This window comes from Panthera onca, chromosome D1 (genome assembly GCF_046562875.1).
Source record: "Panthera onca isolate mPanOnc1 chromosome D1, mPanOnc1 haplotype 2, whole genome shotgun sequence".
NCBI classification, from domain to species: domain Eukaryota; kingdom Metazoa; phylum Chordata; class Mammalia; order Carnivora; family Felidae; genus Panthera; species Panthera onca.
In genome coordinates this window covers 99,130,672-99,147,498 of record NC_138348.1, presented here as the reverse complement: position 1 = coordinate 99,147,498, position 16,827 = coordinate 99,130,672, and the positions used below count along the sequence as shown (strand labels likewise).

Here is a 16,827-nt window from a genome sequence, read left to right as displayed (position 1 = left end):
TCCAGTGGGGGCCTATTTGGAGAAAGGAAATTGCTGATTTGAGAGAGGGTATCTTCACTAATGCCTAAGGAAATCCCTGAGGGGAAATGTGTCTACCTGAATGAGAGAGAAGACACTTTATTTACATTATGTCATTCAACCTTCATAATACTCTTATGAAGTTGCTATTAATATCCTTATTTTTGCAAATTAGGAAACAGGCGTAATGAGCCTGGTGGCCTGCTTCAAGATCACATGGCTACAGTTTTATCGGACCTACAGTTCAAGCCCAGATTTGTGGCATACTGGTTTGCTATGAAAAGTCTTTCCAGGGAGGAGAAAAGGGAGTAAACATCTCGAGGTCCATTCAAACCAGAACATGAGCTTGCGGAAAGGGGCACGATTTGGGGTTCTTGTCTTAAATGTTTCCTTTTGTTGTTTGGGAAAAAAAAAAAGTGAAATATGTGCATTTCCAGTAGGTTGTCAAAGATCAAGAAGTTAAAAATCCTTTCTGGAAGGATGGGGGGGAAAGATGCTCTCTTAAACATTGCTGGTGGGGGTATGAATTAGTACAATCTTTACTGGGGACAACATCTCTCAAATTTCCAAATATACGTACCTTTTGACTCAGTAATCCCACTTCTAGAAATCTGTACTACAGATATATTTGCACACTGGCAAAATTACAAATAGTCAAAACAATGCACTGTAAAATTGTTCGAAAGAGCAAAAGTTTAGAAACAACGTAAGTCCCCACTGACGGAGAACTGGTGAAGTAAATTATGCTATATCTATTCCGTGCAGCCCTGAGAATGAGGAAATGCCATCTACTAATAGGAATTATTTCCAAGATATAGATTTCCAGGCAAGATCCAGGAAGCGGGGGTGATATTCTTTCATTTATGAGAAAACTTCTATACGCACTTGCTTGTATAGGCACAAACTATCCCTGGAAGAATTATATGAGACACTGATAACGTTAGCTGCCCCTAAGAAGAGGTAAGCTATGACTGCAGGAGGGGAGTTCAGAGCAACAGTGGAGGAAAGACTTTAATTCCTTTAAACATTTAACCATATGAATATATTAGGTATTCAAGAAAAAGAAACTGGGGGCACCTGGGTGGCTCAGTTGGTTAAGCGACTGACTTCGGCTCAGGTCATGATCTTGCGGTTCGTGAGCTCAAGCCCTGTATCCGGCTCTGTGCCGACAGCTCAGAGCCTGGAACCTGCTTTGGATTCTCTGTCTCCCTCTCTGTCTGCCCCTCCCCTGCTCACGCTCTGTCTCTCTCTTTCTCTGTCTCAAAAATAAACATTTAAAACAACTGAATTAAAATCAACAGATAAAGCACATGTCTTTTTAGTACATTCATAGTTGTACAGCCATTACCATCATCCAACCCCGTAATTCTTTTCATATTGTAAATCTGAGACTTTATACCTATTAAACAGAAAATCACCATTCTTCCCCACCCTACCCCTGGCAACCACCATACTTTCTGTCTCCATGATTCTGAATACTCTACGTACCTCACGTAAGTGGAATCATACAGTACTTGTCTTTTGTCTTCTTGTGGCTGGCTTATTTCACTTAGCACGATGCCCCCATGATTCATCCATAGTGTAGCATAGCACAGGTTTTCCTTCCTTTTTAAGGCTGAATAATATTCCAGCATATGAAGGTACCACATGTTGAATCCATTCATCAGACAACGTGAGTTGCTTCCATGTTTTAGCTATTACGAATAATGTTGCGACGGGCATGGGTGCACAAATCTCTCTTTGAGACCCCGCTTTCAATCCTTTTGGGTATATACCCATACGTGGAATGGATGGATCACCCGGTGATTCTATTTTTAATTTTTTGAGGAACCCCCATGATTTCTGTGACTGCTTTCCACCGCAGCTGTACCATTTTACGTTCCCACCAACAAGGGTTCCAATTTCTCTGCATCCTCACCAGCACTTATTGTCTTGAGTTTTTTGTTTTTGTTTTTTAGAGAGAGAACGCGTGTGAGTAAAGCCTGAAGTGGGGCTTGATCTCACCAGCGTGAGATGATGACCTGAGCTGAGATCAAGAGTCCCACGCTCGACTGACTGAGCCACCCAGGCGCCCCTATTTGCTTTTTTATAGTAGCCATCCTAATGGGTGTGAGGTGGCATAGTATGTCTTTTGGGGATCAGCAGTATGATTGGCGGATATAGGCGTCAGACCCCCATGACTTTGAGTGCTGCCGCTTACTAGCTGTGCGACCTTGGACGTTATCCTAGGCCTCAGTTTCCCCCCTTGTAAAATCAGACTTATCTCAGAGGGTTGGTGAGATGCGAATGCACCCAGGTCAAAGAGAGCACCCAACAAATGTAAGTTATTATTCTTTCTGCCTTAAAAGCCCCAACAATAAACCAAATTCTGCTTTGCTCTGGCTCCTTTTGGACTAGCCTGGAGGCAAAGAGACAAGCTAGATTTCTCAAGGAGTTTTTCTACCCAGATGCTTGAGTCTAGAGGACTTCTGACAATCTTCACTGGCATTCTTCCTTCCTGCTGCCCCCACCCAACCTACCGACCTCCCACCTGTGCCAAATGAAGTGTGCTTGAAGTGAGGTTTCTCAGAACCCGGCCGTTTATGTTTTCTCAGGGGTGGAGGACGGGAAGAAATCCTGTTGACATAGTTATGTAAAGCCTGTCACTCAGTCCCCTGCCTATTACCTCTGCAGACCGTTATGCATATTAAAGAAGGGGGGCGGCAAATACAAAAGAAAAATAAGCGAGAAAGAGTGAGAGAGTGAACAAATCAGGATGCATGAGGGAATCCACGTGGTCGCCAATCTGTAACTGATCAGAGCAGCTACACTGAAGCAAACCCCCCAGCTCCTACCGCCAAATATATTGCAATGGAGAAACCGTCCACAATGGGGTGTCTAATATCCTTAGCACAGTCCTGGGGCTGCCGTTTAAGAGACTCTCCCGCTACTCCCACCCTTTTTGCACCCAGTAAACCAGGCGATGTAACAACGGAATCTGGTTCTGCGTGTGCCCTGTGAGTGTGCGCTTTGCAAACCATCTGGGCTCCATCCTGCGCGGTTGGAACGACGATCGATCCCGGACGAGTTGGGGGAGTTGGAGCTTGCCCGTGTCTCCTCCCTTTCTCTGCTCCCCTCCAGCCCCCACCCGGTCGTTCGCTCAGCACTGTTTCGGCGGCGGAGGGACGTAGGTTTTCAGCACCAGGAGGCCGTGGACCTTCTCTGGAGGCGTGCAGTGCACCCTCCAGAGGGCCAGAGCTGATTGCAACCTGCTCACCACGACCCTCCCCCTCCTTCCCAAATTCGCCGCCCCGGGCTGTAATATTACAAGCAGTGTGCGCCGTACCCGTGCGGGAGTCCGGGAAGGCTGCGTGACCTTCCAGCGAACTCCACCTCGGCTGGGGGGATGGAGGCTACCCCGGGGCCTGCAGGCTGTGTGTATCGATCCCCCAGCCTCGGCCAACACAAGTTCTCCCGGCACAAACCCCTCCCTCCCCTCTCCGCTCTCCCAGCCTTGGAGGCTTCTAACGCCCAGCTTGAGGCGCCCTCCCCTCTTTCCCGCAATAAAGTAAACCGGGTGGATATTCATCCCCCGCCCTCGCCCTCCTTCCTTCCCCCTCCCCCCTCAGCCTACTAACCCCGCGCAATGAGCTCGCCGCCGGCGGGCCCCTTCCACCCAGTGTATCATAATGCCCAACGCTCTTCTCCTCCCCCTCTCTTAATCAGAAACGTGCTCGCGAGCCCCCCTCCCTCTGCATGCATACATTAGGGTCTGCTTTGCATGCAGCGGCAGGCAGAGAACTGAGGAAGAAGGGGCGGGGGCGCTTTTGCCCGCCTCTTCCCTCCAGGCCCCGTTAGCCATCCAGCTTCAGCTTCGTTGTAACACCGCCTCGTTAGCGGAGCACGCCGTGGCCCCAATGCCCGGGCTGGAGAAACACGACCCAACTCTCTGCAGAAGGGCACGAGAGACAGAGGTTCCAAAGCCCCGAGTGCGAGGAGGTGGCGGGAGACCTGCCCCTCGATGTGTGCATTTTGGAGAGAGCTCCAGCGTGAAAATGGGAGGGGCCCCCTCTCTCTCTCTCTCTTTTTTTTTTTTTTTTAATTTTTAAAGCGCGTTCATTGAGGGCCTTTCTATTCTGCATGTAGTAAACTGGGCAACGCTTCCGTTTTGCATATGGTACAATAAGGGCTCTTTTATCCTAGAAGCGTTAAATGAGGGCTAACCCATCTTGTCTCCGTGCCTCGAGGCAGAGCAGGAGGCTCACTCGTCCCCGACCCGGCAGCCGCGCTATACTGGAAGCTGCTCTCCCGGGCGGTTCGATTCCCAGCGCATCCCGGGAACGTGTGTAAGCGGCCTCTCGGCTCTCGAGGCTGCAGGCGGCCGGGCTCCCTCCGCCTCCATCCTCCCTGTAGTCCTCGCCCCCTCCCCCTCTCCCCGGAACCCGCGCTCCGCGTCGGGCTCCTGGGCTTCCTTCCCCCCTCCTTTTCCCCAGCAATGCCGCTCCCGGAGGGCGGGGCATGCACTTATCCAGGTTGCGGGGCGGACGGGCGGGCGGGCGGCGGCGGCCCGGGCCTCGGCCTGGCGTAGCCGCGGCCCGGCGTCTGGAGCGTAGGCCCGAGCCCGCTATACAGATTGCGGGGCGGGCGGGCGCGGCCCGGCGCTCTGCATAGCGGCCGGCTGGGTGCAGGCCGCCGGGCGGCGCCGAGCGGCTCAGGCAGGTTCCGGGGCCCTCGGCCCCCCCCTCCGCCTCCCCGCCCCCCTGTGTTGTCGCCTCTCCCTCTCGCTGCTTCACTTCACGGGGCGAACATGGCGCACAGCTGTCGGTGGCGCTTCCCCGCCCGACCCGGGACCACCGGGGGCGGCGGCGGCGGGGGGCGCCGGGGCCTGGGGGGCGCCCCGCGGCAACGCGTCCCGGCCCTGCTGCTTCCCCCCGGGCCCCCGGTCGGCGGCGGCGGCCCCGGGGCGCCCCCCTCCCCCCCGGCTGTGGCGGCCGCGGCGGCGGCGGCGGGAAGCAGCGGGGCTGGGGTTCCAGGGGGAGCGGCCGCCGCCTCAGCAGCCTCTTCGTCGTCCGCCTCGTCTTCGTCTTCGTCATCGTCCTCAGCCTCCTCTGGGCCGGCCCTGCTCCGGGTGGGCCCGGGCTTCGACGCGGCGCTGCAGGTCTCGGCCGCCATCGGCACCAACCTGCGCCGGTTCCGGGCCGTGTTTGGGGAGAGCGGCGGGGGAGGCGGCAGCGGAGAGGTAAGGGGGCGAGGAACCCCCAGGCCCGGGGTCTCGACCCTCTGCGGAGCCCCCTCCCCTCCCCCATCCGGGATTGTGGAGCATCCCAATTCCGGGACCCTCCTGGGGTCCCTGACCCGGGGCAAACGGCCCTCCCATCTTGGGACCCCCCCCCCCCCCATACATGGGTGCAGACCCCTAGGCGCTCCCACCCCGGGGTTTGGACCCATCCGGCTGAGGGCGTTTGCCCCCCCGCCTCCTTCCCCTGACCCTTCCCCAAATCCCTTGGCACAGACCCCTCGCCGGGGTTTCCCATCCCGGGACTGAACCCCTCCTCCCTTTCACAGATTACCTCATCCGAGCAAGATTCCTCCCTCCCTCCCTCCTAGAGACCTGATCCCGCCACATCCCCGCCTCCCTCTCTGGGCAGATGTTTTACTCTTGGGGCAGTTTTCCTCTTGGGCATCTCTCGGGTGATGGCCTCATCCAGGGCCACGTTCTTCTCCTACCCCTTGGGGACCGATGTCTCTTGCAGCACCTTGCTTCCGAAAACCTGATGAACCCTCGCCCCATCCCCGGGCCAGGTCCCTGCACTACCAGCCACTCCCCCTTCCTTCACCTCCACCCTCCACCCCCCACCCCGTGCAGAGAGATCCTCCCTCCTCCTTCCCTACCCCGCCAGGAAGAATCTACTTGCCTCTTCACCTTGCCTCCCTTCACCTCCTTTCCCGCTGAAGATAACGGTGATCTCCTCGACCAGCAGTCTGTTTCCCCCATCTTACAGAGCTACAGTTTCTAGCCTATTGGTAGCAGGGAATTACTCTACCTTCACTCCACCCTTTCCCTCCTTTAGAATGAAGGATTGGTGGCATCTTTGAGAGGAAAACAGTCCACTGTCCCCTAGGCTCAGAGAGGAGCCGCTTTCCACCGTTCCCCCTGGAGAGGAGGCAGGCTTTCCCTCCAGCTCTGGGGAAGGGGGCCCCTGTGAGGGGAGGTGTTTGTGGGGGGACTTGGGCAGCATCCTCCCAGGGGAAGCAGCTGCTCTCCTACCCCACCCACTGCGCCTGAGAGCACGCAGTCTCCAGCCCTAGCTCCCTCCCGCCCTTCTCCTTTTCTCCGTCATTTCACTATTGATCCACCTTTTCCTAGGCCAATCCTGGGGCTTGGAAGGGGTGGGGGAAGCAGGGTTGGGGTGAGGAGAGTAGATAAGGGACAGTTTTACTTTATTATGCTTCTGGTGGTGGTTGCTTTTGGTTGGGGGAAAGAGGGGGGGCCATGAAGCAAAGTTATTCCTTAGAAGGAGGAGTTAGGGTTATCTCTCTGATTCTTATAGGGGGACCCAAGGTGGACGAAGGCTCAAGAGTTTTGCCCCTTCCCCATTAGTACTGGGGCAGGAATGGGGATGCCTTGATCAGCGTTACTCAGCCCCCTTCAGCAAAAAGGAAAGTTGCCCTGGGAAGGGAAGTTGAGTTCAGGTTCAGCCAGTGGCGTTGCGTATTTGTTTTCCATTGGATGCAGAAGGGGGAGTTTGAATTGTAGGGGAGGGGGGATGAGATGGGGGATGCTAGGAGGAGGAAGAGCAGCTGCTAGGGGCTGAAGCGAAGGGGGGGGGTTAGGGGGTTGCTGCTCTGGAGTGCTCTTGATTGAAACAGAAAGGGAAAGATAACAACCAGCCGTTTCCTGCGTGCTCTGCCGTTGGTCCCGGGCAAACCCCTTGTCCCCTATTGTGCCCTGCACCCCTTTAGATATACGGAAAGATCCTGGGAAGAAGGGGAGGGAGAAGATCCCAGAGACCCTGGCCCCTCCTTTCAAGGAGCTGGCATTTTTTAGTTGTTAGTCTTCCTGCCTCCTTTTAAAAATCGTTTCTAAGGCAGCCTGATCAGGAGACTGACAACAGCCCGCCTTCTGACAGAGCAAGGAGGACATGATGGGGGCGTGTTCCTTGCTATGTAGCTAGCCGCAGCGTCCCTTTTCCCTGCCTCTCTCCGCTCTGTCTCCACCTCCTTTTCCCAGCCTTCAGAAGGCAGCTGCAGTCAGCAGGGTTGTTTGAGACTATTTATTGGTTGCTGTAGATTATTATTTTTTTTTGAAAGGCCAATTCTGTATTTTTTAAGCTAACAACACAGATCCCATGTAGTTGGAGAACCAAAGGCCTCATACATGACAAAAAGACTGAACCGTTCAGGTTACTTGCATGGAGTTGGTGCTTAAATGTGAGTTGATTTTGCTTTTTTAAAAGATACGGCAGCAAAAAAAAAAAAAAAAAAAAAAAAAAAAGACTTACTGACATTTCATTTACCTGCTTATTTTCAAAATTGAGACTTGCCTGGTTATATGTAGAATTTTAGCCCCATGTATATTTGAGTATGATAAGAAAGTCTCTATTAGGAGAAGTTAGTCTATTTTAAAGGGATCTTGAGACGTATTTTCTCCTTGTGTAGCATGCTTATGTATTTTGTATTGAGGGACCAAGTGTTCACATTCCAAATGTTATCACCTATTCAAAAGCAAAGTTTTATGCTGACAGCTTCCAATCGTAGCTTTTCAAGAGACTGGTTAGAAAGAGAACCACCTGGATTCAGGGACCTAATGTCTGGGCACCAGAATATTTTATCTGTTGGTCTTTGACAAATCACTTTTAAAGTTTTAATCAGGTGCTAACACTTCCTTATCCACTGGCATTATTTTGCTTAGCAGTAGTGTGTAGTGTAAAGCCTGTTAAGGAATTGCAGTTACTTCAAATAAGATCATATTAGTACTTTTTTTTTTTTTTCTTTAAAACTTTTGCCTGAACAGTTGTTGCTGCTTGACAATGAGAAGAGTGGTTGACTCCTTATATTAAATTTCAGTATTTTTTCTGAATTGGGTTTGAATGAGCTGTTGTTCCATTGGTAGGCTTTTTATGTGGTAGTTAGAGGCAATCTAAGATGTATACGGGTTGATGGTATGTGTTGATTAGTACTAACCCATAGTACGGTTCAGTACTAAACCGTAGTGATTGGGTCCTTTGACCTGGTAGTTTTCAGTGTAGAAACCAAGCGTTTTGTTACAGAGTCTCACAAATCAATGATAAGATTCCAGAGGGGAAGTTCAGGGTTCCCCTGGGCTGACATAGAATTCTAAAGATTGTTTCTCAGAATTCACTCACAGATCTGTATCAAGCCTTGTCTGGATTCATGAAGAAATGGTTTCGTGACCTAAAATGAGGCTAGCCTCTTGAAATTCTGGTTTGCTTTAAGTGATGACAATAACTTGTCTATAACAAAATGTAAGCTGATACTTACACAGCTAGTAAGTTCAGGTGGTTGAAAGGTGATAGAACTTCCAGATCACTTCCCTGTTTAAACTCCTTTAGCCACGGAGACTTGTCCTTCACTGCCACAGGTCCGTAACTTCCCTTGTACTGAATATCTCTGGGTAACGACTACGTGTAACAGTTCTTCATGACCAACTTCTGTCAGAACGGGATTATTTTAAGCAAATATTTAGGTGTTGCTGGTCTCCTCTGTTTCGGCTTTTTGTCTGACAATCAGGAAGCCGAATTTAAGTTTGACTTAACTGAGCACAGTAAGAAATCACAGAGGTCTGCTTCTTCGTCTCCCTTTCCCCTCCACACTGTCCCACTTTTCTGAGGATTGTCTCAGGTCCTGTTAATGCCACCATACGGTGCCATCTCAATAAACATGGCACGGCATCTTCTCTGTCGACTCGAATTTGAGCTGTTTTTAATAGAAACCCCAGAAATGGTTTATATATCAGCAGCTAGTCTTCGGTTATTACTTTCACAGTCCACTTACCTTCTTCCTTAACCACCTCATAAAATGTTAAAGGCAGAATTTCCCTTGCGATCGTAACATGGCACATTTTAAGTAGATCTAAGTGGAAATTGAATGACAGCATTGGTTGATCTTTGTTTTCATTCGAAACGGCAGTTTAGTTGAGGTGGACCAAGGCACGCTCTTGGGTTGGGCCTAGAAAAGATGATGTTCCTGTAGGCCAAGGGCAGTTGGAGAGTGATTTTGTTTTTTGTTTTGGATGTTCACTGGGCATGTGTACCAAGAGGGGGAGTTGTTCCTTCATCACCTTCACAGCTAATCCTGAGCTTGACAGAAAGAAAGTGAAGCAGAGAACACAAGCGGAGCAGAAGAAGCCTCAGCATGGAAGTCAGCGGACAAGGGCTCTCCCCGCCCTCATCTCTCATTGACCAGTGATGGGACCTTGGGCAGTTCACTTTTAACCTTACATATCTGATCTGTACAATGAAAAGGTCGGGCTAAATATTAGCTCATGAATCTTTTCTGCTCCAGTATTCTGATTCGTTTCTATTCTATTATTTTTGGGGGGCCGGGTCAGAACTTTGTATTCTGAGTTTATTTAAAGAGTCAAGAGTCGGTGAGCCTACTTGGTAATTTTTAATGTTAGTCCGTTTGCCCAGTTAACCGGTGTTATCCTTGGGAAGAGAAATTCCAGCTTAGTGGGAAAGTTTTCATTGTATGAAGATAGAAGGACTTACCTGTATGGGAGAAGCTCTTTGTTGAAATTGACCAATTTCATTTATAGACAGTTGAAGATCAGATTTTAAATACAAGTCATTGTCTTGTGTTTAGAGGCCCTCTCGTTTGGCTGACTTTTGTTTCAGGTTTTCAGTGTTGTGGATTCCGGACTGCAAAAGGGAAGTATTTCAGTCCAGGTGGTGTATTCCTTTAGGTGGGACAGCTTTTAAATGAGAAGAAAACTTCTGTGCGCTAACGAATATATGCATCCAGAGTGACAGTACCTACGTTGCCCGGAGTAGCTGTTACTAAGCTGTGAAATGCAGGACTTTGGTTTATACTGAGCATCAGAAAGGCAGTCTTGAGAACTTTTCTTCATTCTCACTGAAAAGCATATGACATGTGCCAGTCTTTTCCTTCCATTTAATATTCTGAAGGCACAGTTCTTCCCCTTTAGTGAATCATCATTCACAAAATAGTGATTTGCCCCCTGACTGGAAGTGGAGAAGAGAAAATACTCCCATCTTGACTCACTTTCCATCTCTTTGCTCACCTTGGAGCTGTCCCTCCGTGGAGCATCTGTGCAGACTCCGACTCCGCGAGTTGCCTTCCTTGCCCCGTAGCTGGGGGCGGGGGAGGGGGGCAACGGTGCCTTGCTTGCTCGGAGGCAGAACAGACTCTTCTCTCTCTTTTGGAGACTCACTGTTTTAATTGTAGGTCTCCTAATTAAGACCTCTTTGTGCCTGCCCACATTCCACTAGTGTTGGCACAGAACTTCAGTTTCCTTCTAGCACTTAACTTGAAGGCCTTTGGTAGGGCCTTTTGTGAATATCTTGTCTTTCCATTTTTCCTCTGCCAAGGTGGAGAGCCCAGTGGCATAGACCTTTGAGAAAGGGGGAAGCTATGTGACTGTCACTACTTGGGGAGGAATTTATTCTAGGATTGCTGGGATGGGAACTTCTTTTGTTTGCACATGTTATTTCCAGGGATTAAGAAAGGTTACATTACTAATGAGTCTGACATAACATACCTGTACTTTCTAAATCCTATTTTTAACCCCATGGGCCGTAGCGGAAAGAGGAAGCCTGAAGAGCTCACTGTTAGAAAAAAGTATTTGTGTGGGTCTTACCTAGTTTGGTCTAAAGCTTGATAAATACAACTTTATCATGGAGTAAATCACACACACTCGGGATTTGTGTGGACCGGTAGGTTGTGAAGATAATCATATGAAGTTATTGATCTGCTCCTAAACTGTATCAGATTGTAAAACGCAGACTGAATGAACATTAACTTTCAGGTTTGAATGAACTTTTTTCATTAGCAAAGACTTCAGGAGGTTCTAGAAATTATTGAGTTAATGAAGAATACTCTTGTAGGTTCCAGTATTTCTTGAGAAGTTCAGGAATTGGCTAGGCTTCTAGAGTAGTTTCAGAGTAAAGTCAAATAATTGGAAAATGTCATTTCACTTCACTTTCCATCATCATATCACTGCTCTAAATGCAGCCTGGCCTTTAATGGATCTCAATGTGGCATGTGAGAGGAAATGGAGTCTTTATTAGGAAAAAGGAATCTTAAATCCTTCACCTGGACCCAGATGGTTTCATTGATCACATCAGTATGGGGCAGGCAGACAAAGGGCTACTTTTTTTGTTGTTATTGTCATTTCGTTGGTTGTGAAGAAGGCCTGAAAGAAGGAAGTACAGGATCTTTATGGCATGCATTAAATAAAGCTGGAGGCCCGCGCTCTTATACCTGAGTGGGTGGTTTTATGGCCTAATTCTCTAATTGCTGGCATTTATGACAGTGTGGATGCTACTGGCCCTGTGGCCGAGGCGGATTATATTGGGAATAGGGAGAGAAAAGGGGTCCTTTTGTTAGCCTTTTCATTTTCCCCCTCAATAAGATCTCTGAGAAAGCCCCGAGGAAATACACAGACACTTGAACAGAGGGAATGACATCCCATAAAATGGTTCTTTATGTTTTTAAAAAGGATGAGCTGCTTTTCTTGACCTATCCAGAGAAATCCATACCACCACTGTTAAATATTTCAATGAGCTTTGTACCTTGTCAGGTTACACACCAGGGGAAGCCGACCATGAGGCTACACTGCCAGACGCTTGCTTTCAAAGACTAAGATATTTGAAAGACGGGTTTGGTCGTGTGATTTGTAGTTGTTTGGGACGATAGAAGTCCTCTGGTAGGATTAGTACGAAACTTCTTAGAGGCCACACTTGGCTAAACTTTTTAGATGCCGGACATATTTAATGAGCCTTAGTTTTAAGGAAATAAAGACATAAATGTAAGAGTTAGTTGGCAGTTTTCTGTACTGGGTATGAAAATTCCCCTTCCTTTGAAATGAGTAGTTGTTTTTCTATTTGACAAATAGACCGAAGGGATTTCCCCCAGAAAACTTACCTTTAATTATCACTGCAGCAGTGCTCTGTGTCCTACCAGTGGGTTGGATCTATCCCGCTGGCATTTAGCTCTAGAGTTGGGAGTCTCTCTCATATGTTTTATCTGTTTTCTTGCATTTTTGGTTTTGTTTGGTTGGAATGTTTGGGCATAGATGGTTTGATGTCTTTGAGCTGTATGAGCGATGAACCTTTCAAACATGGGGACTGTTTTAGGGAGGTCCAACCCTTCCGATCTGTGCTTTGCTGAAGCACCATTGTTTCATTCTCCTTTTACAGCATCAAAGTAACTGTGGCTTTCTGTCTTGAATTAGGAGAGTAATATTACTGCTGAGGAGTGTGGTTGGAGTACAGTTTTTTCACCAAGCCGTCCTTTGTACTATCTCAGCTCTGAAAAACTGGGGGAAGTTAATCACAAATGTCTCTATAATAAATATCTACACCTAGAGGAACAAATACGTACACATGTGTATATTCAACTTCTGTCCATCCATGAGTATTGACTAATTTTTAGATCAAACGCAAACATACAACAGTGTTCCTAGATGATTGCCTTTAATTATAAGCAGTAAAACCATGTGGATAACATCTCTTTCAGCTTGGTTAATGAGGAAATCCTTTTGTAATCTCTCCGGCTAGGATTTTTTATTTGTGCGTATATAAATACCTTTATAAAGGATGGGGAGAATCTCATTATCTAATCTGTAATAGTGTGAGATAGTATAGCACAGTAATTAAGAGCTGTTAAGACCATGGGCTCTGAATTTAGACTGCCTGGGTTCAAATCTTGGCTGCACCGGTCTATTGGCTGAATGACCTTGGAAAAGTTTCTTAACCTCTCCATGCTTCGGTGTCTTCATTTGTAAATTAGCAGTAATCAAGCTTCTTAAAATTATTGTGAGGCTTAATTGAAATTATGCATGCAAAGTACTCAGCAATTTGCCTGGCACATAGAAATCCCTAATTATTATTAGGACTCAAAGTCCACGAAAGTCCATGAGGGCTGTCATCTTTTTTTTTTTCTGCCGAGATAACTGGGTTTTATTACTCTGATGTCTGCGTGTATATGTGTGCACATACATACCTATTTGAGGGCTGTATAATCTTGATTTTAGAATGTTCTTGATTTGGGTCCCCGTGTCAAGTTCATTAACAAGCTAGGTGTAACCAGATTGAAGGCCAGCCACACACATCTTGGCAACAGTGGGTACCGTCGGTGTCCAGGTAGCCCATAATTAGAGATAAGGCAAAAAAGGGAGGAGAAAGAACAAGACAGTAAATAGGCAGGTGGGATACTGAGGAATTCAGTGCCTCGGTGAGTTGCATAGTTATCAGGCCAAGGCACCTTTGTGGGAGTTGCTACTTTTTGTCCCTGTAACTAGTGTTCTTTACCTTTTTATGAATGACTATAAGTACTTGGGTATCCCCTGCCATGATTCTGAGGCTCTTCAGGGTCCCCAGGTTCAGCTCCATTCGTCTATACTTGGTAACTCGTTGACATTTGCTCTCAAGTTTCAGCGTGGGGAGAATTAAGTGTTGGTCTACAGAGATCAACGCGATTAATAATTTAATTATAGAATAAATGCTGAGTTGTAGGTTACCATACTGGGGCTTGGAACTTAGCTTGAGAAATACAAAATAATCACGAGTAGAATAATCAGAACCAGATTAAAGTTTAAGAATAACTAGTAGAGGGTAGTATGCTTAAGGAGGAAGCATACAGTACTCCTTACCTCTTAAAAAAAGGTTTGCTGAGGGGGCGCCTGGGCGGCTCAGTCGGTTGAGCCTCTGCCTCCGGCTCAGGTCACGATCCCACGGTTGTGGGTTCGAGGTCCGTGTCGGGCTCTGTGCTGACAGTGCGGAGCCTGGAGCCTGCTTGGAATTCTGTGTCTCCCTCTCTCTCTGCCCGTCCCCTGTTCATGCTCTGTCTCTCTCTCTCTCCCCTTCAAAAATAAATAAACACATTAAAAAAAATTAACAACAAAAAAAAAAGGTTTGCTGAAATACCGAGTACACCCCATCGTCTACAGCTGGAGAAACTGAAGCACAGACAAGCTAAATGGTTTCCCGAAGTCATATGGCGAGGAAGCAACAGAGCTAGAATTCACATCTAAACCTGTGTCCATCGGAAGGCTCAGTCGTGCTCCCTCTGTTGCTGGCGTCACCTCTTTGCTCTCCGTACCCCGTCCAGTTAGTTTCGTGAGGCTTGTCCGTGATACCCTTGCGGCGTTTCCTTAATCTGTCCCCGCCGTTCTGTTTTTACCATCCTACTTTACATTTCCATTACCTTTGCGTGGATTATTACCATAATCTCGTAGCTGGTCTCCCTGCCTTCCTTTTCACTATAGGCAGCGTTGCCAGTGGTTTTCTTAAATATACATCTGATTATGTCACTTTATTCCTAAAACCCTTTGCCTCCTCGCTGAATATAAAATAAGATTTAAAATTCTCAGTCCTTTATGGCCTACATTTCTACGTTTTCAACATTATCTCCCGAAACACACATTCTCACTTCTATGCTTCGACCATCTTGAGATGTTCTCTGTGGTCTGTCTGCACTTGCCTTTATACCTTTGCTAGCGCTTCTCTTTTGCCTTAAAGTCTTTCCCATCTTGCCCTGCCTCTGGCTTATTTTTCTTTCACGGCTCAGATCCCCGGATCCCACCTCTTCCAAGAAGCTTTGACAAATGTCACTACTAGTGGAAAGTCAACTTCTCCTTTCCTCTTTTCTTACTGTACTTAATACCACCCTTAAAGAATTTACTCCAGGTTGCTTTATGTTGTAAATACTTTTGATTGTGTCCGTCTTTCGCCCGCTAGACTGTGATTTGCTTAAGACTTGACCATTTCCAAGTCACCGATTAGGTTTTGTATTGTTTATCGTGGTGACTTTCCATATAGAAGGTGGTCAGTGAATGTCTGTTGAATTGAAAATTTGGTACACACACAACTTTTAGGAATACTTTGCCAGGACAGTATGACATAAGCTATTACATTGTACAAGACTTATTAATAAGCAGGATAATTGTGAGTAATGTTTTCAAAATAGGAAGCTAACTTAAGTGTGGCAGAGGAACGTTGAAGAGCCATCGAAGATCATTTCTGTAAAAGTACCAGGTGGGGGGTGCCTGGGTGGCTCAGTCGGTTGAGCCTCTGACTTCGGCTCAGGTCGTGATCTCGTGGTTTATGGGTTCGAGCCCCATGTCGGGCTCTGTGCTGACAGCTCAGAGCCTGGAGCCTGCTTCGGATTCTGTGTCTCCCTCTCTCTTCCCCTCCCCCCTCATGCTCTGTCCCTCTCTCTCCTTCAAAAATAAACATCAAAAAAAAATTAAAAAAAAAAAAAAAAAGTACCAGGTGGGGCTTTACAAGTGATGTTGAGCTATCCTGACATGATGCCGTCATCTTTTGTATAGATAATGCCAGTGCTGACCATCCCCTCACTTGAGTGTTGTTTCCGTTTCTAGGTTCCTCAACTTAAAGGGGATGAGGAGACGTTGGAGGCGGTTCTGAGGAGACTCAAAAGATGATTATATGATTGGAAGTCAGTCCTGTGAGGAAAGGTTGGGAGAATGAAAGGTTAAGAGGCAACTTAATAACTCTTCAAAAGTCACTGAAAGGGTCTATTATTAGGAATGGTAACCAGTTCTTTTCCAAGTCAGTGGATACTAGAGTAAGAGAAAAATAGGTTTAAACTGAAGCAAAGGGTAGATACGTAAAGAACTCGTTACTAATGACGTTTGTCACTATAGTGACGATGAAAAAGATAACCAGAATAGCTTTATGATCTTCTGTGGAGGTGAATTTTTAAAGTACGGTCCTGCCTGTATATGTATAAGATGACCTCTCAAGCTACCTTCTCATTCTGTGAATCAATAAGTGTATTTTTATTCAGATCTTAGAGGATCTAAATAAATAAATAAAGCATGGATCATGTTTTAGACTTCTTAATGTTCCCCCAGGGGTCCTGGGGCCCTACTGGCTCCCTGAGTATTTGGCTTGAATCGTCAATTTGTGGCAATAATTAACTTTCAGTAGTCAGCTCCAGAGAAATGTCTTTATGCAATGATGTTATAGTGGTTTTATAGGCGAATAAGACTTCAGTAAATGGAGCTAAGAGAGAAATCTTAACATCCAGAGAAACTGGGGAAAACAGTAGGTGCGGTCTCAATATAGGAAACAAGTGTTTGTAGCTTTTATGTCCGTTTTCAGTTGTAGTTTCAAGAGATGTGCTGCAGAATAGCCCTTGGTAAGGTTTCCACTGCTTGTGGGCCTATTCTAACGAGTGCTTTGTAAATCCTTCCCTGTCTAATACAAGTTTGCTTCATGCGAATGAGGATTACAAAGGCTTCTGACCCTTGGTTTTTGAGGCTGCGTGGAGGGCTTGCATCACTCAGAATGAAACCTTTTTAGATATGTTGGGTTGCAGAAAGCATTTCCTGTACAGTCAGAGTGAAAACTGTGAATTGGGATTATTCATATAGATTACAAGAGTCTGGGCAGAGCCGATATTTACGCCAGCTCTTTTTCCTCCCAATTCTTAGTTCCAAAATGTTCATTGTTTTACTGAAGCTTTAGGACTTTGAATTTAGTCCTGGAATTGTATATAAATTCCTTCTTTTAGGTGAAGTGGTCACGAGATTTATTTAAGGTCATATACATATAATGAGGTTTCTAAGTTGCATATAGTAAATGCTGTCTACTCTTAACC

General features: G+C 47.1%; 1 protein-coding gene across 10 annotated transcripts in view; it reads left to right on the top strand.

The window, feature by feature from the left end:
• Window positions 1-4,711: 4,711 nt before the first annotated feature.
• The window catches only part of KMT2A (lysine methyltransferase 2A), an 86,009-nt gene continuing 73,893 nt past the window's right edge, over window positions 4,712-16,827 (top strand). For 5 of the 10 annotated variants that reach the window (XM_081790360.1, XM_081790362.1, XM_060604890.3 and 2 more), the window contains exons 1-2: window positions 4,713-5,236; window positions 7,330-7,428. In XM_081790360.1, coding sequence (XP_081646486.1) covers window positions 4,805-5,236; window positions 7,330-7,428 — 531 coding nt within the window. In that variant the 5' untranslated portion in view covers window positions 4,713-4,804. Of the gene's footprint in view, window positions 5,237-7,329; window positions 7,429-16,827 lie in introns of all 10 variants that reach the window. The other 5 variants (XM_060604892.3, XM_081790363.1, XM_060604891.3 and 2 more) reach the window with 2 other exon arrangements.